Below are 23,421 nucleotides of genomic sequence, written 5' to 3' on the forward strand. Positions count from 1 at the left end.
GATGAAAAGTGATGATGTTGGTCAGATGTTGCCATCAAAGTATCTGAAAAGTTTTAAATAAACTCAGCAGCATCACCTTGTGAAAACCCAGACAGCCGAAAATCAAAGCTTTTTTTTTTTTTTTACTTTTGGATTAAAATTCCAAATAAATGAATGTAAATGAGCACAAAATATTGTATGGTAGTACGAGTGGCATGTGAAAGAAAAAAAGAAAATTCACTTTTCACTGAAAAGTTGATGCATTAAACTTGAATGTGCACTGTGCATATGACTAGGCTTGCTTCACTTGCAAAAAGTTAACACTTTCAGAACAGTTAACAAGAGAAACCGAAATCACTGGCCACTAACATTCATTTTGCGGCGGCAGCGGGACAGGTTGAGCAGCAGAGAGACTTTAAGCTCGCGGAAACTCTTCAGGTCCTCAGTAAAACCTTCCCGAGGGAACTTCTTTAGCGCATACTGATAACGCTGGGCTGCTTCCTTCACCTTTCCTTTCTGTTAGAGCACAAAATACAGCTTTTAGCATGTCGAGATAAGTAGGAAATACGGTACACTGAAAGTAGAGAAGGTAGGTATTTTATTAGTTTATTTACCAGGCATTGTAAATTAATTCACATATCTGTAAATGTACCAGGATTAGCAAAATGATTAATTTTCATTTGTAGTCCCTTGACAATAAAATGTCACCCTAAAACTATTGAAAATAACAATGCATAACAATAATACCCCATTATAATCAGCAAATAAAAAAAAATAACTACAAAATACAAACCATACATTAATACATACACAAATAAAATAGGCAAACATTTAAAACACTAACATAACATTGGAGAGACAGGAAGAAAGTAAGGTCTCCATAGATTGGGATGAAGATTCATATTCATAAGATTTATATATAAACAGTAATGGCCCCAGAATGGATCCTTGTGGGACACCAGTGGACAAATATAGGGAAAATGAATGATAATTTTCGATTCTAAACACACTGAACAATTAGAAAATTCTAATAATTATGATTCAATCCACTTTAAGCTACAGTACCAGAGGAAAATTTTTAAGTATATATATTTAATTATACCTGATTATTACCCTTCTAGCACTGGCTTTATATTCCCTATGAGAAAGCAAATTCCAGTTTTAGGGGAACGTTTAGCCCTAAACCCAAACTGCATTGGATGAAGGGTGAATGATGAGGTATTCATATATTCTATGATCTGCTCAGCTATACATTTCTCTTCAACTTTCGACACTTTAATAGGATACTGATTGACAAACTGAAAAAGGACCACATATTTTTAAAATTTGGAATTACAGCTGCAGAGTTCCATGCTTTAGGGAATATTGCCTAAGAAATTAATTTGTTAATGAGTAGGAAGAAGAAATGAAGTAAGTAGTTACATAGGTAAAATGTAAGGTAGGAAGAATCGGCGGTAGGAAAAAAGGTGTGCAGGCATGAATGTAGAAGAAAAGATTTATGTAGGTAAGTAAAAAGGGTGGAAAGGCTGTACAGTAGGTTTGCAGGTAGGTAGGTTACAAGGTTGAGAAAGGATACAATGGTAGAGAGGTAGGATGTAGTCATGAGAAAAGTGAAGGTAGTGAATTGGGTAAAAAGAAAAGACGAAGGGATGAAATCTAAGATGAAAGGTGGGCAGAGAAAAAGGTTTTAATAAACAGGTTTGAAGGCAGGAAAGAAATAAAGGTAGGCAAGTAGATGCGTGGGTATAAAGAAAAAGGAAGGTATATCAGTAGGAAAACCAAGAGGATGAACATGGGGAAGGAGTGTATGTAGGAAGGGATTAATAATGGGAGGGAGGGAGAGAAGGAGGTATAAAGTAACGATGGTGGAAGGGTAACAAGAGAATATGGGTAGATAAAAGGGAAGAAAAATGTGGGTTGGCAGAAAAGATGTTAGATAAGGAAGAATAGAAATAGAAAGGGTATATTCTGTATGGAGAATGGACTGATAAAAATGTAAGCATGTTGAAAGAAAGAGAGGCAGAAAAGATGATTGAAGAAAAACATAGGTGTAATGTATATACAGTATGTGTACATAGTACATAGACAGAGGAACAGAAGGGAAGTCAGTTGGCCAGTAGAAAGGAAGCAAAGAATGAAGGAAAGCACGTATGAATGTAGTTGGGGTTGATGGAGTAAATGTGGCTGGTTTAGGATATTAGAAATAAGATATACACACAAGTAAAATAGAATGTGGGAGGGTTGGAATAAATGACTACTGCCTACAAAGCTGTACATTAACATTGTAGTCTGAATGAAGAGTAACGTCTACAGACAGACTGACCTTGTAGAATCCGTCTCCCTCCTCGATCAGCTTACTCAGGAGGACGATCATGATGTCTGGCTTGGAGGTGGCCATGGCCCACGTTGCTGGACCTATGGCAAACAGGATATGTGGGGCTTCAGACAGTGTGCTAACATGGGAAATAAATGTTCTTTTAAGAGTTTCCGAAAAACACGACACATTTATAGCATTGTCTCTGGTAAATACAACATCAAATCCATCCTGTCAGTGGTTCTCAGTCAGGGTGATGGAGTATCCCTACTGTACACTTACACTAGTTCAATAGCACTAAGTAACATTACACAGTACGTGTCATGGGCGTGTACTAAGTTTGACTGATTTTGCTTGTCAATCTTTAGCAATTACTCATGCAGTAACGCAGTAGAGTCAAACCAGTGGATTGATTTACATGTCACATGCTTGCATTGTTGCCAGATTAACAAATTACATTAACTCCTTTAACAAAGTACAACCACCAGTCGGTACCAATGACCTCCAAGCTTTATTCTTTGTAACATCTCTATGGACTTTTAATGACAGTTTGAACATGACAGGATACGAGGAAACATGCGTAGAAACTTTTGCTTTGTAGCTCGTTAATGTGAATGTAGGGTTAGCGTTTTTATTACATTATTTTTTAGTTATAAAAAACCCTGAATGAAAACCACTGATTCCAAAACCTCCACACACACCATACACAACAATTCCAGTAGTCCAGCAACATGAAAAAAAAAGACAATGACTGATCACACAACCAAAATACAGGATGCACAAGACAGTCCTCCTAGCTGGGTGTCCAGGGGTCAAGGGGTAAGGAGCAGAGTAAATGGTAGTGGTGGTCCGGACTCAACCCTTCTCGATGAAGTGTGCAGCCACATTGGGGAAAATTATCCTCGAATCTAAAGGTGACAGATTTGTCCACCATCACTGATGCTGGTGGTGTATCAGAACTCGGGGAGAGGCATTGATTACTGCTCCCTCACCACACATACTGTACATACAGGTACAGTACAGCACTTCAGGCAACATTAGCACAGGGGGCTCTGAGAATCTAGCTTTTCTATTTAACTATTGGGATTCTGATAAACATCTGGAATTGATATTAAAAAAAAAATTTTTAGACTTTGTTACAATTCTAAACAAACTTAGCAAATAATTATCTCCTACCACACTGCATGCTGTGCTGCCCGCCTTTGTGTGAATAGTTTAAAGTGAATGATTATAGAGGAACTGCAACATTTTACCACCTTAAATGCAAACCTATATAAATGAAATATATATTAAAAACATTTTGGAGTCAGTGTTAAGATACATTGCCACACAAAAGAATAGCGATCGATTTTTCGTCCCAATCTCAACTAAAAAACTTAAAACAACCTCTGTTCTAAACAATGGTACTGAGAAGGTTTTTGATTTAAAAGTACAATAAATAGATACACAGACAGATCAGAGCAGGCAGAGCAGGAAAGCACTGCAAGCCATGCAACAAATGAGTCATGGAGTTTGTGAACACTGGACGAGCACTCATTTTGTGTAGAGGAACAATCCATAACTATCATTCATGCATTTTCAGACATGCACTCATGCATACATGTGTCTTCAGGCTAGAACTGACTAATCCCAAGGTCCTGAAGTGAAGCTGCACATCTGTCAGCGTTATGGAAAATTAATCTTTACTCCCAAACCTTGACACCTTTCTTCATCTCCTGAGATACAGTATCCAGTTAACTTCTCGTCTCTATTGACTCCAACGGTAACCAAGTGTGGGCGGGGCTTGGGATCAATCAGGCGTCAATATACTGTAGTATTACCATGTTCTATAATAATGGACTGATTTGTGCTTCGGTCCATGAAGACACCATATGCACACTGACCATCAAAGATGTAAGTGAAGTGGAATGGATGACACAGATACAGTACTGATAATGGTTGAAAGTTGATTGACAGAGGGTGTGCACACAGGTGAGGAAGGGCTTTACCTCTGGCCCTGCTGGGGAGGGTCTGATATCCTGCTTACGAAGAAAGAGAGAGAGAGAGAGTGAGAGAGAGACGGAGGTGAAGGGGAGGTCACCTGTGTGACCGGGAGATAAGGAAGCAGGGTGAACAAATCACACAGGGTTAGAGATTTGTGTTGGCCCAGAGAGAGGGGGGAGATTCAGGAAGAGAGTGAGACAGAACCAAGGGAGAGGTGTGAAAAGGCGTGAAATGAGAGGATTAGCAGCAAATGCACAGCAGGGATAAAATGAGCAGCAGCATCAGCAGCAGCGCAGGAGCAGCATTACTGGCCTCTCTCAGTACACACTGACGAAACGCTGCTAGGTCACTGCACTTCGCTGAAATCAAACACTGGGGCATTACTTCACTGGATCTCTTAAAACAAAATGTATATGGATAAAATAAATCCACTAACATCCAACTTCGGGTTTAAAACAATGCTTGTCTAGCAGGAAGCACCAATTAAGAGTCTAAGAACAACCATTGATGGTTAAATTGTGTGTCCAAAATGAGTGGTGGACTGCATTTGTCAAGCCTAGAATAAACAGATGTTATCTGTCACATCTACCTAACTGCATGGGTAAATTCTTTTCTTTGCCTTTCCCAGATTGTTGAGGTCAGAGAGCAGGGTCAGTGTGACAGAGCTGCCCTGGTGCAGACAGGGTTAAGGGTCATGTTCGAGAGCCCACCAGTGGCAGCTTTATTGTACTGGGTCTTGAATCCTTGACCTTCTGATCATTATCCCAGAGCATTTTAAGGTTGAGCGGGCAAAGAAGCTTTACAGTCGCCCTTTTAAATCTGGTCATATTGCAAATTTTTGTCTCATAATACCGTACCAGTCTGGTACACAAGCTTGGATTAATTTTATACATCCTAGATCAATATTGGATTTTTATTTCAAAACTAAGAAATAACACGCATGGTATTAGGGAATTAAATAACAATATAAACAGGTTAGTTGTAATTTAAAGACCTGAAGGTCAGCTCTTCTGGAATTTTTTTTTTTTTTTGCAAGAACAGCACTGACAAGTAGACGTTATTTTAAGAGTTTCAGAAAGACACGACACATCAAGCATCAAGCTCCATGACAAAACTGGCTCTCATAAAGATTACACCAGGAAAGCATGAACAAAAACTTAGCTCTGCTGCAGAGAAGTTGTTTCAAGCCTCAGCCTCAGAAATCACCAATTAACAATCAACTTTTGAGCTCAAAGCCACTATGAAGGCTTTACAGGGCATAAGTAGCAGAGACGACTCAATACCAACTATTCAAAGGAGATTATTGTGTATTTTGGATGCTTTCAGAGTTGTAGAAATGTAGAAAGAAATAAAAATCAGGAAAGTCCAGGGAACTAGAAGGTGTGTCCAAACTTGACTGGATATCAAGGAGAATATGAAGGAGAAAGGAAAGAAGAAAACAACTGCAAAAGTGCTATCATGGCCTCTAATCATGACCTTTCTTCCTGGTTGATGTCTACAATGGTTTCCAAGGAAAGCAACAAGAAAAAAAAAATTACTTTGATTTCGAGTGATATGAAAGTAATATCTCCTTGACAATATCTGAAGTCCTTCTTCTTTCCTCACTTAAATATCACACTGTTGCCACGTACCCCACACACTGGGTCTCATGAATCCGAATAATTAATCAAACCCATTAATGATGAATGCACCTGTTGTCGTCACGTACCATTGTAAGCTAATCTATGGAGTATGTACTATGAGCACCATGTCTCTCTCACCTATCTTGGCGCCCTTCTTCAGCAGGGCCACAACCACCGACGTGTTCCTGCAGCCCACAGCTCGGTCCAGAGGTCTCATGCCGCTGTAGTCCACGTGCTCGATCATGGCACCGTGCTCCACCAGGAACTGCACCTGTGACCAGAACAAATGCTTAGCATGTCACTCCTATTACTATGGCACATATAACGGCAAGGAAGACCTTCTCACCACTTCAGAGTCTCCGTAAAAGGCGGCGAGGTCCAGCGGCGTGCGGCCGCTCTTGTCAGCGTGTGCCGTGGCCGCTCCTCTCTCCACCAACGCACGGACCAACGGGAGGTGGCCTTTCAGACACGCCCAGCTCAGAGCCGTGAGCCCCTCTTTATCCATTAGAGCTAAAGACGCGCCTGTGAGTGGAGTCACAGCGGTGTTACGTGAGAATAATTGACGGGTGTCAGCTGTGGATGTGCTGTGGTGCCGGCGTCACACACTCACCCTGTTCGAGCAGATACTCGGCAGTGGCTAGGTGACCCTCGGAGGCGGCCACCATCAGAGAAGTGCGACCCTGTTTATCCGCCATGTTTACATCAGCACCATGATTCTGAAGCAGCTCCACAATCTACATACACACACACACACAAATGAAGGTTGAACTTTTAAAGTAAGAAAGGAAGACACCACCTAAGTGGTGAAACGAACAGTTATGACTATAGCCTCTGTTCCCTGAGGGAGATGAACGAGGTACTGTACAACACATAACATATACCAAATAAGCGGCCAAAGACGGCTCCATTGGCGGTGGGCTAACCAGTCCTGCTTTCTCAGCTCCGTCCAATTCCAAATACTGTTCGTAACTGGGCACTGATACATGGGTCGACAGTGGCTTGCTCCATGACGACGTTAAATCACAGATAAAGTCGGGAACCATGGGCAAGCAGTTTTTAACTTGACTGCCTTTACGGCATGAATCCAGGCTACAGCCAGGACACGAGAGGGCGTGATATCCCATACCTTATGTGTTGTACCGAGTGAATCAGCTGAACGGAAACTCTGTATGTATGTGTCTCTGTGTGTGTCTCACCTGCCAATGGCCCTGGCGGACGGCGCTGAACAGTGGCACAATGCCGCGGCGATTAGGCTGAGACACAGCGGCTCCCTGCTCCAACAGCAGTCTACACACATCTAACTTCCCTCTGCCTGCTGCTGCAGTCAGAGCTGAGAGTGAGACAGATAGACAGACAGACAGATGGCATAGGAGAGAGTTTTTAGAAAACCTGAATAATACTTAACCAACCCATCCCAGCCACAGCCACACACACACACCTGTTTCCCCCCACAGGGTGTCGAAGCTGTTAATGTGAGGGCTCTCCTCCTCATCCTCGTCTCTCTCTGGAAGGTCCAGTAGATATGAAGCAATCTACACACACACAAACACCAGCTTGAGTACATGATCTACTGTATGTGTCTATGAGTGTATGCGTGTGTGTGCGTGTAATTGAGTGTACCTCATTATAACCCATGCTGGCTGCTGCAATAAGTGCCTGCTGTAGAGCTTGTGTTTTGCTGAATGCTGCATCAGAGCTCCAGTCACACTCCAGCAGGAACTTCACCACCTCCAGGTGTCCTCTTAGAGCAGCGTGCACCAGAGGACACTGACCGTTCCTGTCCACGTGGTCAACCTGGTATGCAGACACACACACACACACACACACACACACACACACACACCTTCTTTATAATCATAAAATCTTCTGCAACTTAAAGATCAATTATAAAGAGAACAAAATACTGAAGAAGTGAAACGGCATTATCCATCCGTCGTTCATTAATTCCTTCCATCCATACATTCATCCATTTTTGCAAATCCCTTTACCTAACCATGTGCCAAATCCAATCGTCCATCCTTCCTTACAAAATTCATCCATCCCAACCATCCATCCCTCTTCAACTTACAACTCCATCCATTCTTTATCCTTAAAAAATTGCTTGACCCAACCATATCAATCTATCTCCAACTCCATCCATTCATCAATACATTGTTACAAATCTTTTTACCAACCATTTCCTTATCCATCTTCAATCAATTAATCAATCAATCAATCAATAAATCAATCAATCAGTCTACCTGTCTATTACTTAACCATTTACTAATCCAGCTTCAAATATCTATCTATCGATCTATCTATATTGTACATTTTAAGTAAAGTTTTAAGTTCAGTCTTTATTCGTCACACACTGTACAGTATACGTTCTTGCACAGTAACCTGGGGCTCTTACCGCCAACCTCCTAATCAGTAACTCAGAGCTTTAACACACTGAGCCAATCACCCAATCAGCTACTGATACATCTTCAACAATCAACTCCATCAATCAATTCATCTATTAATCCATCTATCAATCCATAATTCAATCTTTAAATTTTTTTTTACCCAAACATCTATTGATAGATCTATCAATCCTTCCATCCTGCACATTCATTTTTCATCCATCCATTCTTTATAAATCCATTTATCTATCCATTCCAGTTTTTATGGAACTGTTTATCCTTCCTTTCAATCATCTGTTACTACTACAACCACCTATTCACCTATTACCCCTTTACAAACCCATCCATACATCTTTCTGTCCATCATTATTACCCTTCCTGGATTTTAGTAAGAGTGTTATATTTATCAGGAGGATCGCAGTACAGTAGCAGTCATTATTCCACTGTTAAATGGGAACTGCTCTCACCCCCACTACTGACCTTGGCGTTTTTGGAGCAGAGGGTGGTGATGATGGCCAGGTGACCAGCGGCAGCTGCGTAGCCCAGTGGTGTGAGGCCGCTCTCTGATGCTCCATTAACATCAGCGCCAAACTCCAGGAACAGTGTCACCATCTCCATATAACCCAGGTGCGCATACACGCACAGAACCGGAGCGTTGTTCAACACTTCTGTACGGTAGTTAATGTTGGCTCCGCCCAGAATGAGCAGACGAGAGACCTATATTAAAGAGGGAGAGAGAGGTGAGTGTAAGAAGCAGTGGGTTTGGCACATGAGATAAGAATGGTCTAGCTAACACTAGACTGGTGTTGGTGTTAGTGATGGTGAGATGGCAGTGATTTTAGTGATGGGGAGATGATGATGTCAGGTGGTGTTTGTGTTGGTAAGATGGTGTCAGTGATGGTGAGACGGTGATGGTGCTGATGTTTTCAGAGACGTGGTGCTGGTGATGATGTTGGTTTTCGTGAGGTGGTGTTGGTGATGCATGATTGATGTTACCTTGATGTTGGGGGTGTATAGGTTACGCAGGGATGCGAGAGCAGCAGACAGACCCTCTGTACTGTACGACACCCACAATCCCTGCAGCACAGACGAGGAAACCCCAACCTTCTTACTCAGTCCCTGTGAGGAAATAAACACTCCATCAAAACATAATCTTGTGATTCTAAATGTAAAATGTGTAAGTGTGTGTGTGTGTGTGTGTGTGTGTGTATACCTTAAAAATGTGTGCTTTGAGAATGTGGTGTCCGAGCTCGATGGTTTGCTGACGGTTCAGTTTGCCATCCTGTCGTGAGTACCAGAAAGCCAGCAAAGTGTGTCCACTCCTACACACATACAAGCATGTTACAGTATAAATATTATTATTCATGATATTAGTTAAATATTCAGGAAGCCAGATAATTCGTAATATTGCAGTCAGTAATTTCCATGAAAATTAATTCTGATTCTCACTGCGCTGCCTCCAAAATGGCACCTATTTAGAATATCACGCAAAGTGTTATCGGATAATCCTATTTGCCCTCTGACCTGGGGTCACATAGAAACTTGGTTTTCTCTCCGTCCTCTCTCCAGATGAGCCATTCCCTGAAGGAGGCATGGACAAACATGCGTGTGCCATCCCTCCTCTTCATGAGGAATGGTGTAAGGAGTTCGGCGCGCTGCTGGAAGTCGTCCCAGTGGAGCACCGTGCCGCGTATGGCGCCCGCGTTTACCGCCCCTAACGCCTGCTCGTCTGTCAGCGGGTGCAGAGACGCCACGGCCACGTTGAGCAGCGGCAGCACTCGCTCAAACGATGACTGCGTGGGGAAACGCATGTTCAGCAGCAGCAGGTACACCTCAGCCAGGCTCACTGGCACCACCTGAGCACAAAATGAGAACAAATACAAATGCTAAACCACATAAAATGCAAATACTACAGATATAGCTCTGCTAACTAAACTTACCTCACAACAGTATTTCAGGTTATGCTAGGTTTTTAACAACAGGTTAAACCTTTCTTTTTAACCTTGAATCTTTCTCCGTTAAACTCACACAAAGCTATGCTAAGAACATGCTTATGTCTGGCACACGCTGACCTTGTAACTGGAGCTCTTTAGGACCAGGTAGCCCTTTTCGATCAGGTCCAACGTGAGCTTCAGGTATAGGTACGAGCCGCGACTCAAGCCCTTCAGGTGAGCGCTAAGTTTGGCGAATGCGGCGTTGTCCAGCTTGCCATTCAGCGCCACGTTGTTTTGGATCTCTGGGCTGGAGTTCAAGCGGTGCAGGATGTAACCCTGCAGGTCCGAGTCGATGGCATCACTCTCGTCCAGGCGATCCAGAGAGATCCGGTGGAACGGCAGCGGCCGAGTAACATCCTGACAGAGGAGGAGAGAGAAGGGAGCAGGGTTTTAATGTTGGGTGGATAGTTATGCTAACGTTAACTGTAACTTAATGTTAGAAGCATCTACATGTAACAATCTATGCTAATATAATCCTAGCATACATTAACCAGCTAGCTGCCAACACACTCGTCTATGCTAACATGCTAAAACAATAAAGACACTTAAGACCAGATAAAATAATTAGCATCATTTAATGTGATGCCAACATTGCAAAATCAGGATGTTATTTTCTCACCTGTAGTGAGGTCCTGACTGTCACCACTAGTTTGAGCCATGGAGGGAAACGCTCGATGGTTTTACATAGGAAGGAGACGATTGTGTCGCCGTAATCCGGTTTATGGAACTCGGCTTCGTTCAGGCCGTCGATGAGGACGATCAGATCTTCATCGCATGCCACCTTACGCTCTGAAACAGGACAAACATACAAACGTTTACTGTGAGACACAAACTTACAAACACATTAACAGAAAGGTTTAGCATGTTATAAAGAGACGCCTTAGACTGAATTAGCCTACGCTAGTGTATGATAAGGTCATCCTAAAACAAACAGTCAAGTTAGGGCAGTTGAAAGAGGTAAACCTTAATGCCTAGTTATGCTAACACTGCACAAACCAACCAGCTACAGTAGGCTATGCTAACATCAACTTAAGACTGTAAAATTCATGTTAGCATAGCCTAATCTGGATATTATTCCAGTTTTCTTGACCTCACACCAGTCTGTGCTGACCTCATGCTAGTCTACGCTAACCTTACGTCACATCTAGCTCGCTAGTTACATGCCTGCCAACAGAACAGAACATAACTCAGTCAATGACTCAGCAATTATTTGCTCACTGATGTTAGCATTAACACAAACAGCCCAGTAGAGATAATGTTTGTGAAATGCTGTAGTTTGACCCCGTGCGTGTATACAGTATTTACACACACCCCTGTGCAGCGCATGCAGTGGCTCGAGCAGGCCGCGGTTGAAGGCCGTGATCGGTTCCTGGACGCAGGACCGCAGGCTGAGCAGGCTCTGGAGGTGTGGCTGTCGCAGCAGGAGCTCTCTGTATGCCTGCAGCTGAGGAGCTCGACACAGCAAGGCTGCGATGTTGTGGACGAACTCCGGCACCAGGCACGTGTAGGCGTTGTCCGCCTGGCAGTAGTGATATGCCACCACCTGCATACACATAGACACACAACTCCACATAAATTCCAATTAGTGAATTACACCTGAAATTAGTTCTTACACAGATGATGATGATGTCAGAAGATGCTAAATCAAGTGCTATTCTTTTCATAACTCTTGCTCATATTGTACTTGACTTTTGTAAACATTATTCGGAATAAGGATTTCACCTGGTGCTTTATTTAGCAATTGGATCAGATCAGATGAATCTTGCTGTTGTTGCGCTTTCGCCTTCTCCCATTAGGGGTCGCCCCAACACCACACCATTTGGTCCACATATATTAAAGTTACCTCATTTTTTTCTCCAGGATGCCCTTCCTGACATGACCCCCACCCGCCCGGCACTAAGAGTGCACTAGCTTGTGCGCCCCCCAGTGGCATGTGCTAGCTGCTAGGCCACCAGTGAATTGGATCCATCAAAATTTTACTAAACTTTTAATTTAAATCCATTTCTTTAAACTAGAACATGCTATCTGTTCCTGGGTTTTTATTTGATAAACGCCACACATCAGCACCTAACTTTAACATACACACATACTGTACTCGCATCTAATCTGCGTTATTTTTCAGCTTTAGTTTCCTCAGAACTCTCCTGTTGTAGCGTCCAACAATCTGACTATCATGAACGATGGTTCCTGATGTTTCTGGTTCAATTGCAAAACGCAAATCGGCATCAGAGTTATGATTATTGTACGCAGTGATTACTGTACACTGAGCATGAAGGTCAGGGATCACGTGCGTTATAACCTCATGTACTGATGGGATTTAGGCGCGCCAGATGTGTTTACACGAGCAGGAAAGGAACATCTGGATGTAAATGGTCTCAGTGATGTGTTTTAGGGTGAGGGAGACATGGAGCTGACCTGAGACGCGAGTCTCCTGAGCGCCTCCTCCTGCCGTCTCCTCATCTCAGGAGTCCCGGGGCAACTGCTGCCTCCAACCAGTGTCCCGTGAGCCGACTGAGGCTGACTCAGAGGCAATGTGTCGCCGTCTGTGAGAGAGAGAGAGAGAGAGAAAGAGACATAAAGAGAAGGACATTCAGGGTGAAAGACAAAGGCAGAAAAAATAACATGGACAATGAGAGAAAGAGAAAGAAAGAGAAAAGAAATGAGGGATAAGACGGGGGTCCAATAATATTGAGACAGACAACGGGATGGAATAGAGGGGAGACAGAGAGGAAGAGAAAAAAGGGGCAAACAGTGGGGCAATGAGAAATAAAAATAAAAAGAAACATTGGGACAATAAGAGGCAGACAGGGAGAAAGAGACGGTGGAAGATGGACAGGGACAATGAGAGTGAGGATAAGGTGCTTTAAAATCCCATGTTGAAATTATCGAAACACATACACACATGCACAAACATATATATACACACACACTCACGTTTGGGTGAGGCGTGCGGGCTATCTGAAGCAATCTGCCTCACACGGTTGCCGTGGCAGCTCAGAGTCACCAGGCGAGAGATGATGGCGGTTTTGCCGAAGCCCACGTTGCCCACTATGATCACGCCCCGACTGCTGAGGTCACCGCTGCGCAAATGAGCGTCCACTTCCTGGAACAGCCACTCCCGTCCCATAAACACTGCGTCAGGCGTCACACTCGGCACCTCGAACAGCAGCGGCTTCAGGGCAATGTCTGGTGCGCGGTATGGTGCAAACCGCACTGCATCATGGGAAATAAGTAAAAGATAAGACAGTGAGCAGACTTGATGTAATGATCTCATAAATACATCAGAGCATGGACTTGGGTTGGGGATTAAAATAGAGAAAATCCATGTATTCAAAAATTTTTTATTTAGTTCTTGTCTTTGTTTCAGATTTTAAATGATGTTTCATCTCATATTTAGTGCTGTGGTGTCAGAGATGTGATATTTTGTGTACAATAAAATTAGATTCATCTCCTGAGTTACTATGCCGCTTCACCACTAGATGGCAGCTGAAGGCTGGTTGAGGCAGACAAACAGCATGGCAGCCTGGGGCTTACGCAAGCCTGCACTGTGCTGTGAAATGCCACACATCTGATCCAAGACTGCTTGAGAACAAAGACGGGCTGGAAACAGTGAAATCGGAAACGACACGCGGCGGATGTCGCCTCGCGGTCGCCATGGTTACGGAAAAAGAAAAGCATGCGCTGAATAAACAAATAATCATGGTCATTGCTATGCGCATACTGCTGACTGTGTTAATTAATCACTCTTCTAAATATGAATTGTAGAATCTTTATCATCATCATCATCATCATCATCATCATCGTTATTAGAATTATGCTTTAAATTTTCCGACAAAATATTAAGAAAACTAACATTGTCGTACAAAGGTCCTCATATTTTTTAGAAAAAAAAAAAAACCTCTTTCGAGTTTACTGCAGTGTTCGAGATCGGCATGGGCAGAAGGAGAGACAGAGCTGCAGTGTGTATTAGTGTGTGTTAGTAAGTGGATGTAAGCAGAAGAGCAAAGCAGCACTTACATGAGTTAGACTGCCAGGCAGGGATGCTTGTGGAGGCTGTTAGTGCAGAACAGCAGAAAGAGAGACAGAGAGAGACGGAGAGAAAGATGGTCTGAGGATCAGTGGGTCATATGCATGATGAAGGACAACACCGGCAATGAAGAGAAGCAGCGAGTATATGAATGGACAGAGAACATATACACATACTGTATACCCAAACACACACCTCTCAGGTCATTCCCGGATCTACCGGCGCCGGAGTTCTGTCGAGGCATCCGGAGTGACGTCCGCAACGGAGCCTGGCGCTGCTCGTCCAGATACGCCAAGTCTTCCAGGTGAGCAGAACTCGTAGCTGAGATGCACAAACAGACATTCAACAATTTCAGAAGGTAGCGATGAGGTTTAAATACGAGACCCACACGAGTCTTCAAGTTGTAATGTATAATGCTTTGGTTAAATAATTTTGTGCTGAGTGGTATTGCGTGTTTATATGTGTGTGTGTGTGTTTACACTCACAACACAACCTGCGAGCAGTGTGTGTACTGTGTTTGCGGTGATTCATTTTAGATGAGAAAGAGCATGAAGGTGGGATAAAATCTCTCCTCGCTGCTGTGACCAACAGTGTGGGCATGGAGTTACTTAACCTCACCTCCAAGTCTAGTCCAAGGTCAATAACTCGGCCAACATCAAGCCCAATGCATGTCCGCGGACATAAAGTCAAATCCATAGTCAGGTTGAGTCTCTACACCGCCATGAAACGTGATATTACTGTACGTCAGGCCCAAAGTCTATATGCTGCCACTCAAATTGAGTCTAAGTCAGTTGCAAGTACAATTCAAGCCCAAATCCCCTTTACAGTTACTCCAGTCATGTCCTAGCCAAGTCCGAAGTCTATGCGCGGCAACGTAAAGACCAAATCCAAAGTCATTAACCTGTCAGTCAAATCAAGTCCAAAGTTCTACTTCTCAAGTTGAGTTACTCAAATCAAGTACACATTAAATCCAATTAGAGTCTACTCCCATTAACATCAGATCCAATGTCCCCACCTTGGGGGAAAGCCAGTGTAAGGCTGTGGGCCCATGCACTGTGAATTATTAGTGCTGTAGGTTGTAATGGCTTACACTGACGGAAAGTATTTTAATATCGGAAAACTACTTATTCATGACTGTTTCCACACCGGAGTGTAATCTGAGACACGTCACCGAATTCTATTCACCGTATGATGGAGATAATCAGTTATTACATGACATTTAAACCCATGACACAGTTGAAATCCTGCATGGCATTACAACAGGAGGAGAGTCCAAACCATGTAGTCAAGAGCGTCAAAACAAGCAATCCCACACTGATACTGTATGACCTAAAGTTTTCACTCAGCTCACATCAGTGTCTGCATTAAGTTTCTTCGCTCATCGCATTTATGTTTCAGACAATCCCTGATCACACACTGTAAAACCACGCAAAAACCAATCACAGGAAAAGAGTCAGAGTGAGTCTGAGGGGAAGCCGAGGGTGAGCTGGAGAAGATCAGGGCTGATAACCGATACTGCACACAACACTGACACGATGATGTCAGAGCGATCTCGGGTTTCAGCTAACGCAGAAAGAGAGAGAGAGAGAGAGAGAGAAAGAGAGAGAGAGAGATGCAGAGCAACTCGGAATCTAATATAAAATCCGGCTTCAGTGTTGAAATGCAACATTCTCCCTCTTTATTTCTTTCGTTACAAGAGCTTAGAAATTCTTATAAAAATCGAATAAAAAAACTTTTAACAAATTTAGCAAACCACAAATACAACCACTTTAAGCCTGCGTCGTTCACATTGGCAGTATTTTTGTTCAAACTTTAGGAAAACTGCTCAAACATCAATCAGAGTGATCGAAAAAGCGTTCAGTGAAAGACTGATCAGCTTAACTCCACCGCTAATCAACTTTATCAACAAGTCCACTATTGACTTCTACAGTATGTACGTCATGATGCTACTAGTGCAAAGATAGCATATTCGATATGGAGCTTACATCTGCTTAGAGTTGAGCGAGAAACCAAACCAGACTCTTTAAACACTAGAGAGTGCTCCAGTACTGCAGGTGGCGCTCTTAACAAGTACTACGACTGTCAGAGACGGCAGTGTTTCTGAAACAACTCTATTAATATAAACTGATACACTACACTAAGAGGAAGAACTGGTTCTATATTTCCAAAGAGAAAAACAATAGAAGCAGGTGGTTCACGAGCCCAGTAAACAAAAGGACTTTTGTAACACAGCACACCTGGCATGTTTTTCGGTGCCCGGCTGTCGTGCGCGGCGCCACCTCCACACGACAGCCCTTCGCTTCGAAATCCAATATAACCAGCTTTTCTCATGAGGAATGCAGAAGCCCTGATACAACAAGGCCACCGATTTTAACCAAACACACTGACACGTGCGGAATGAGATCTGCACACAGTAATTCTTTTCTCAGCTCATTTCACATCAACGGGAGTGTGAAGTTGAGGCTGCGGATAAACCCACACTCGCTCGCACGCTGCTGTTGGATCAGCATCTCGGAGGCCCGAACGCTGAGGATCTGCGTCTGTCTAATCCTGGTTCTTATCTTCAATTCATTCTTTAATTCTTATCTACTCATCCCTCAGCCTGATACCTTCGAAATGCAAGACTTGCAGTATGACAATTCCACCTGTATCGCTAACGGTGCTTTATTCTTTGTGAGGAATGAAGAATGAAGAAGGACTGATGGTGAAGAGCTGTTTAGCGAGGACTGTCTGTGCTACCAGTTCTGTCATTTCATTCCGAAAACTACCCTTTTAACATCCATGCATCTTCTATACTGCTCTCCTATACAAGGTGACAGGAAGCCCGCAGCCCATTCCAGGTACACCCTGGACAGGGTGCCAATTCACACATGCACACACCACACAAATCACACCATCTTTCACACCCTACCGGCAATTTGGGAAAGCCATTTAACCTCGTTGGACTGTTGGAGGAAAGCGGAATACCTGGAGGAAACACACCAAGCACTGGGGAAACATGTAAAGTAAGAACACATGGACCCACGTGGCAGGAATCGAACCATCGACCGTGGAGGTGCAAGGCCGCAGTGTTCACTACTACGCCACCCTTTTAACATTTACACCGAATTAAAGGAAATCATAAAACATGCCTCGAATCCTACATTTCATCTGACAGAACCCAAAGCACACCTACCGGCCACAGAGTTTGGGCGGGGCATGAGGTAGAGGGGGATGGATTGGGCGGAGTGGGAGGCGGAGTGCTCCAGGCTTCTCTCTGGGATTTTGTTGAGGCTGTACGTGGAGGCGGCCATGTTCTCGTCCACGCGGTATAGGAAGGAGTCTCCGCCTGAAGACTTCCCCGTCTGCCGCAGTTTGAGACGTGAGGCGTCGCCGTGCTTCCCGCTTCGATCTGCGTTCTCCGAGTAGCTAGTCAGTGTAGCTAAGAGAGAGGAAATGCAAAGCTTGTCACTTTTGCTAAACTCGGTATTAGTGTGCATGTAGGAAAGTCCTGCCTTTCGCAAAACATCTACAAATATCTTTCTTCCTAGAACTGAAAATGGCTAAACCTCCCCAGTCGGTGTGTATTAGCTTACAGACATCCACGATCAGCTTGTGTTTATTTAGAAGGTAGAAGGATGCTTGGAAAATGGGACTCACCAATGATGCCGCTGTCTCTGCTCTCCAGCGTTGACGTGGGACTCGTGATGGAGCCGTAGGCGCCGCCGCTGCCCTGACCTCCAGCAGGGAGTGTGGAGCAGGGGCTGCCAGCAGGGGGCGACGCAGAGCTGCTGGCCAGGCTGGAACATGGACTGATTCTCTGGGTCATGGAAACAGCCTGAGGACAAGACAAGGGCGAAGATGTGAGTTTTAACTGAAGCGACACTGGAGGATCGCTGGTGTTTGGGATTACGCTCGCTAAATCATTATTACACAAAATGATTATTCACAATCAAGAGGTTTCCAGGGCAACTTTTAATACTGTAGTTTACCAATATTTGCAGCAAAGCTCAATTCTACAGTAACTGTATACTATAGACCACCAGATACATGAATATTATATTTCAGCTCGTATCTCTCAGTACTGCATTCACTGACAATGCACTTTTAATTTAAGCAGAACTTTCTACTGGTTGTCTGTATGACTGTGTACAAGTGTGTTCATACACACTCTGTTTTCTTTTTCATGATGCCTGATGGCGTTTGATAACTGTAAGCTGTAACACACCTCAGGCATGACCTCAGCTATGTAGTTCACACAGGCATGGTGTGGGTGTTCAAACACAAACACACACACACACACTTACAGTACATGCACACACAAAGTGAATTTGTGCTGACCAGCATGAAATGCTCTACAGTCATCCCATCTTTATGCTGAGAGCAGCACACTTCTGCAAACACTCTCTCTCTCTCTCTCTTTTTTATGACCTTGCTGGATTTTTTCACTGCGACTCAAATGCATGGAATGAAATCCAGTGAAATTCAGTTTAAAGAAATGCAAACGAGAGATGGAGAGATTAGCACATTCATCTTTAGAGGGATGAAATCTGCTACGTCTAGCTACAAAATATGGATGTTATGCTCTGATAGACAGAGAGAGAGAGAGAGAGAGAGCGAGAGAGAGAGAGAGTAGACGTAAGAACCATATGGAAAGAGAGATGTGTGTGTGAGTTGAAAGAAGGGTGAGTGAGAGAAGAGAGTTTGAGCTGAACGAGGAGCAATATGGGGAGTGGAGGACGAGAGTTCAGTGAGTTCACATACGTCTCTCTGGACTGATCCGTGAGTTTGTATTAATGATGACCTCATACAGTTGGCTTCTTGTACTCACTTCTTCATACAGGAGCAGGACATTAAAACCTGAGAGCTGAGCGAGAGCCGAGCGAGAGCCGAGTCAGGGCAGTGTACAGAGGAAGTAACCTTAGTCAACTATTTTACATAATGACTGTTCAAAAGCTTGATCGTATATCTGCTGTGTTAACAGGAGAGAACTAACCACATCACACAAAGTGTTACCACAATCCAAGAACTTCTTCGAAATCTGACTCTGATTCTTGACTCTGATTCTTGACTCTGATTCTTGACTTGTGGTCTTGAAAAAGAACCAATTCGTAAACTTCAATTTGTGACCTCAAACCCTGAAACCGATCTGATTTATGACCCTGATTCATGACAGGAGCATCAATTCGCAAACTTTGACTTGCAACTCTGAGCCCTGACTCTGATCTGATTCAAAGCTCAGAAATGAGATTAATATGATTTCAAACAGAAGCTTTGATTTGTGATTTTAAATCCTGACTCTGGCACTTGATTTGTAACACAGAGCCCTGACTTTTATTTGATTTAAAGCTGTTATGTATCTCTTATTAATAACTTTAAATGACGACTCTGATTTAAGATTCATGATCCTGAACAGAAGAACCAATTTGCAATCTTTATTTCACAAGTCTGAGCCCTGACTCTGATCCTATTCGAAGCTCAAAAATGAGATTCATATTAATGATTCCAAACAGCCTGACTCTGGCGTCTGACTCTGGCGTCTGACTCTGGCGTCTGACTCTGGCGTCTGACTCTGGCGTCTGACTCTGGCGTCTGACTCTGGCGTCTGACTCTGGCGTCTGACTCTGGCGTCTGACTCTGGCGTCTGACTCTGGCGTCTGACTCTGGCGTCTGACTCTGGCGTCTGACTCTGGCGTCTGACTCTGGCGTCTGACTCTGGCGTCGATCTAATTCAAAACTCCAATTAGTGACTCCTTTTTATGTCTTTGATCAAACAGATGCTTTGATTCTTTACTCTAATTCATAACCTCGATTCATGACTAATGAGCCTGTACAGAGAACTAATTTGTAAACTTTAATTTGTGACTTCAAAACTTTGATCGGATTCAAAACTTCAAGACTTCTTTCTTAGACTCTAAACAAAAACTCGCTTCAGGTGTCATGACTCCAAAGAGTCACCAATTTGTAAACTTGGATTTGTGAGACCGAGCCCTGACTCTGGTTGGATGGGAAGCTCTGATATGCGACTAAAATTGATGACTCTAAACATGAATTTGATTTCTGACTCAGAACTTCTAACAGAAGCACCAAGTCACGGAGCTCTGAATTTGATCGGATTCGAAACGCACACAATCCTCATGTCTACATGCTAGTTCAGTTCCTGGAGCTCAGTTCCAGCCTACTGGTGTGTATATATGTGTGTGTGTGTGTGTGTGTGTGTGTGTGTCTGTGTGGCTGGAAGCTGACCCACATTCTCGGCTGTCTAAACGTTCCTGCTGCAGCCACACCGGCTCCAGAATGCCGACCCCATCATCGGGAATGTAACGCAAACCTTCGGAGGAATAAAACACAGCCCGGATTTTCAAGTCAGCGGAAAATCTCATTTACACAAAGTTCCCCTTTTACCCCAGATGTAGTCAATCATCCGGGACGTGTTCGCTGTCCGAAGGAGGACTTGGCTTCTTTGCGTTTGCGCTGGAGCTGCGGTCTTAAACACACACTCCAATCAATCCACGGCAAACATTTTTCCGGTGGACAAAAAAATAATACCAACTGGAAACATGGAGACCTGTAGCGTCAGTGTGAAAGACTGAACAGGTCAGAGTGTGTTGATTGAGCTAAAGCTGATCCTGCGGGCGGCCATGTTGTCTTCAGGAAACTTGCAGAACACGGGGTTGAGGAGGCTTTCCTGATTATAAAAATTAGGAATTTGGAGAGAGCATTTTCTTCGCTTTTTCGGCTAGGAAAGTCAAATTACTTCAACTTAAGAGAAAAAAAATGAGTCTTTGATCATGTAGCTCATTTTGTTTTCTGACATTTTGCCCCACTGACTCATCTGTCTACGTCTGATTTGTGTATTGAGCCCAGATTGGACTTGAGATTGGACTGCATTACCAGTGCTGTGTGTGTGTGTGTGTGTGTGTGTGTGTGTGTGTGTGTGTGTGCATGTGTTTGTATAAAATACCTGACACTCTTCCGGTTCCTCAAAGCCGTATGTGGCTCTGTCTGACCCCTCGGCCATTTTGTCCCCGAGCAGGAACCCGAGTCGCGTCATTAGGGTGTTGGCTGCCTCGTCCACGGACGGAGGGGGACCCAGATCCTGACCGTCTTCTCCTACACACACACAAAAAGTGCATCATTACTTCCCGTCATGATTGGCAACATGAGCAGGAACCATAAGGAGAAACCCTACTAAAGCAATTCCATTAGATGTATCTGTAGCCCCGTCCCAATCTGTGTTGCAATTGAGCGTAATTAGGTAGTTTTTTCTCTGTACAAGTGAGCACTACACCGTTTTTGTAATTGTAACTCACGAAAGCAGACTTCACCTGTACAAACCTGCAAACCTCAGCTGATTTGTAGAGTCAACTGCTGAGCTCAGAAGGAACTCAGCTTAATGCTGGGTAAACCTATATGGGTGATGTCATACAGTATGATGATGTAATTTGATAGGCTAGTCAAATTTGTCCATCCGGGTCATGTGCTCTGTATTTACCTAAACATACACTTGTAAATATTTCCGTAATCCTGTAGGTGTGCCAGGTGTTTTTGGAAAAGAATACAGTGCTCATGTGTCTCACAAAGACACACACACACACACACACACACACACACACACACACACAGACACACACACAGACACACACACAGACACACACACAGACACACACACAGACACACACACAGACACACACACAGACACACACACACACACACACACACACACACACACACACACACACACACACACACACACACACACACACACACACACACACACACACAGGGCTAAGCAGCCTGCAGGATCTCTCAGGGTGGTGCAGTAGAGATTAGGCAGAGTGAGAGGAGCTTTCTGAGGATTAGGGTTTGGTTTTCAGCCCTCAGTCTTCTGCTGACAGAGAAGTCTAAACTAAAGAGGTGGGGATGAAGAGAAAATAAGAATTTCGGCCCAAAAACAACAAACGAGAGAGAGAGAGAGAGAGAGAGAGAGAGAGAGAGAGAGAAAAGGAGAGGAGAACAGAGAGGTGTTCAGAGCACTGATGTCTAAACTGTAATCCACACAGATAAACAAACAGAAAAACAGAATGAATGGACTGATAATCAGGTGAATAGGTAGAGACAGACCTGTATAGATAGGGAGACAACTAAATACAGACAGGGAAGACAGGGTAAAATAAAAAGACTGAAATATAGACAAACAAATCTAAAGAGAAAGACAGCTATGTGGACAAGATACTGTAGATAGAGAGATAAACAGACCAACAAAGACAAAAACAGCCAGACAGACAGCTAAGTAGAAAGACAAAAGATAAACAAATGGACAGACAACTAGGTGAAAAGATAGAAAAACAAAAAGCAAGACAGCTAGACAGACGGACAATGAGACAGAGACAGACAAACAGATAAAGAGATGGACAGACAGACAAATAATCTTTTATACTACACTGCAAATTTTATGCACACACACACACACACACACACACACACACACACACACACACACAATTTGAACATTGCTAATTTAACTAAGCCACATTTAACCTTACCCCAGTTACTTTCAACGAAGTCATCTTTACTGGGTCAACTGAATTCGACCTTGTTCAGACTGCCAGCCAAATCTGATCTGATTTTAAGTTCAAAGTTCAAGTTTAAGTAGGCTTTATTGTCACTTCAACCATATACAGTTAGTACACAGTGAACAAAACAACGTTCCTCCAGACTGGGATCAGATTGCTTTAATATCGCCTAACCAAGAAAAACAACCTATATTGAATCTGATTTTTGCAAATCCGATCTGAACCACATCCAGAGGTGGCTGGAAATCAGACTCCTAAAGATGTGTCTCACTCTGGACGCTCTACGCGCTCGAACTGGGTTTCAAACGGCCCAATATGCCACTTGCAAACCAGATGTGGAAGTTCCAGTCCACATGATCTCATGGTATGGCACTTTGTTCATAGTTGAGGAAAAAGCGAGAAGAAATGGAGATGGAAATAAAAAAAAAAATTATCATTTTGTAGAAAGTTCAATTCCTTTAGGAGGTCTGTACAAGTGTGGCTAAATGAACCGTGTTGTCATGAAGAGCGGCTGGCTTAAGTGCAGTATGGAAATGAACAGTAATCCCTGGACAGAGAACAAAATG

The 23,421-nt window shown here is 43.5% G+C and overlaps 1 protein-coding gene across 4 annotated transcripts in view; it reads right to left on the bottom strand.

Annotated features, from left to right (window-relative positions):
• The window catches only part of tanc2a (tetratricopeptide repeat, ankyrin repeat and coiled-coil containing 2a), a 120,624-nt gene that overhangs the window by 6,423 nt on the left and 90,780 nt on the right, over positions 1-23,421 (bottom strand). For all 4 annotated transcript variants that reach the window (XM_053491803.1, XM_053491804.1, XM_053491802.1 and 1 more), the window contains 21 exons: positions 21,244-21,392; positions 17,940-18,117; positions 17,476-17,721; positions 14,496-14,621; positions 13,208-13,486; positions 12,689-12,816; positions 11,585-11,816; positions 10,893-11,062; positions 10,352-10,630; positions 9,804-10,135; positions 9,493-9,601; positions 9,276-9,398; positions 8,760-8,996; positions 7,519-7,692; positions 7,337-7,430; positions 7,095-7,228; positions 6,509-6,632; positions 6,245-6,420; positions 6,037-6,169; positions 2,303-2,394; positions 349-495 (listed from right to left, as the gene is read on the bottom strand). In XM_053491803.1, coding sequence (XP_053347778.1) covers positions 349-495; positions 2,303-2,394; positions 6,037-6,169; positions 6,245-6,420; positions 6,509-6,632; positions 7,095-7,228; positions 7,337-7,430; positions 7,519-7,692; positions 8,760-8,996; positions 9,276-9,398; positions 9,493-9,601; positions 9,804-10,135; positions 10,352-10,630; positions 10,893-11,062; positions 11,585-11,816; positions 12,689-12,816; positions 13,208-13,486; positions 14,496-14,621; positions 17,476-17,721; positions 17,940-18,117; positions 21,244-21,392 — 3,662 coding nt within the window. The remainder of the gene's footprint in view (positions 1-348; positions 496-2,302; positions 2,395-6,036; positions 6,170-6,244; positions 6,421-6,508; positions 6,633-7,094; positions 7,229-7,336; positions 7,431-7,518; positions 7,693-8,759; positions 8,997-9,275; positions 9,399-9,492; positions 9,602-9,803; positions 10,136-10,351; positions 10,631-10,892; positions 11,063-11,584; positions 11,817-12,688; positions 12,817-13,207; positions 13,487-14,495; positions 14,622-17,475; positions 17,722-17,939; positions 18,118-21,243; positions 21,393-23,421) is intronic.

This window comes from Clarias gariepinus, chromosome 3, assembly GCF_024256425.1.
Source record: "Clarias gariepinus isolate MV-2021 ecotype Netherlands chromosome 3, CGAR_prim_01v2, whole genome shotgun sequence".
Taxonomy (NCBI): Eukaryota; Metazoa; Chordata; class Actinopteri; order Siluriformes; family Clariidae; genus Clarias; species Clarias gariepinus.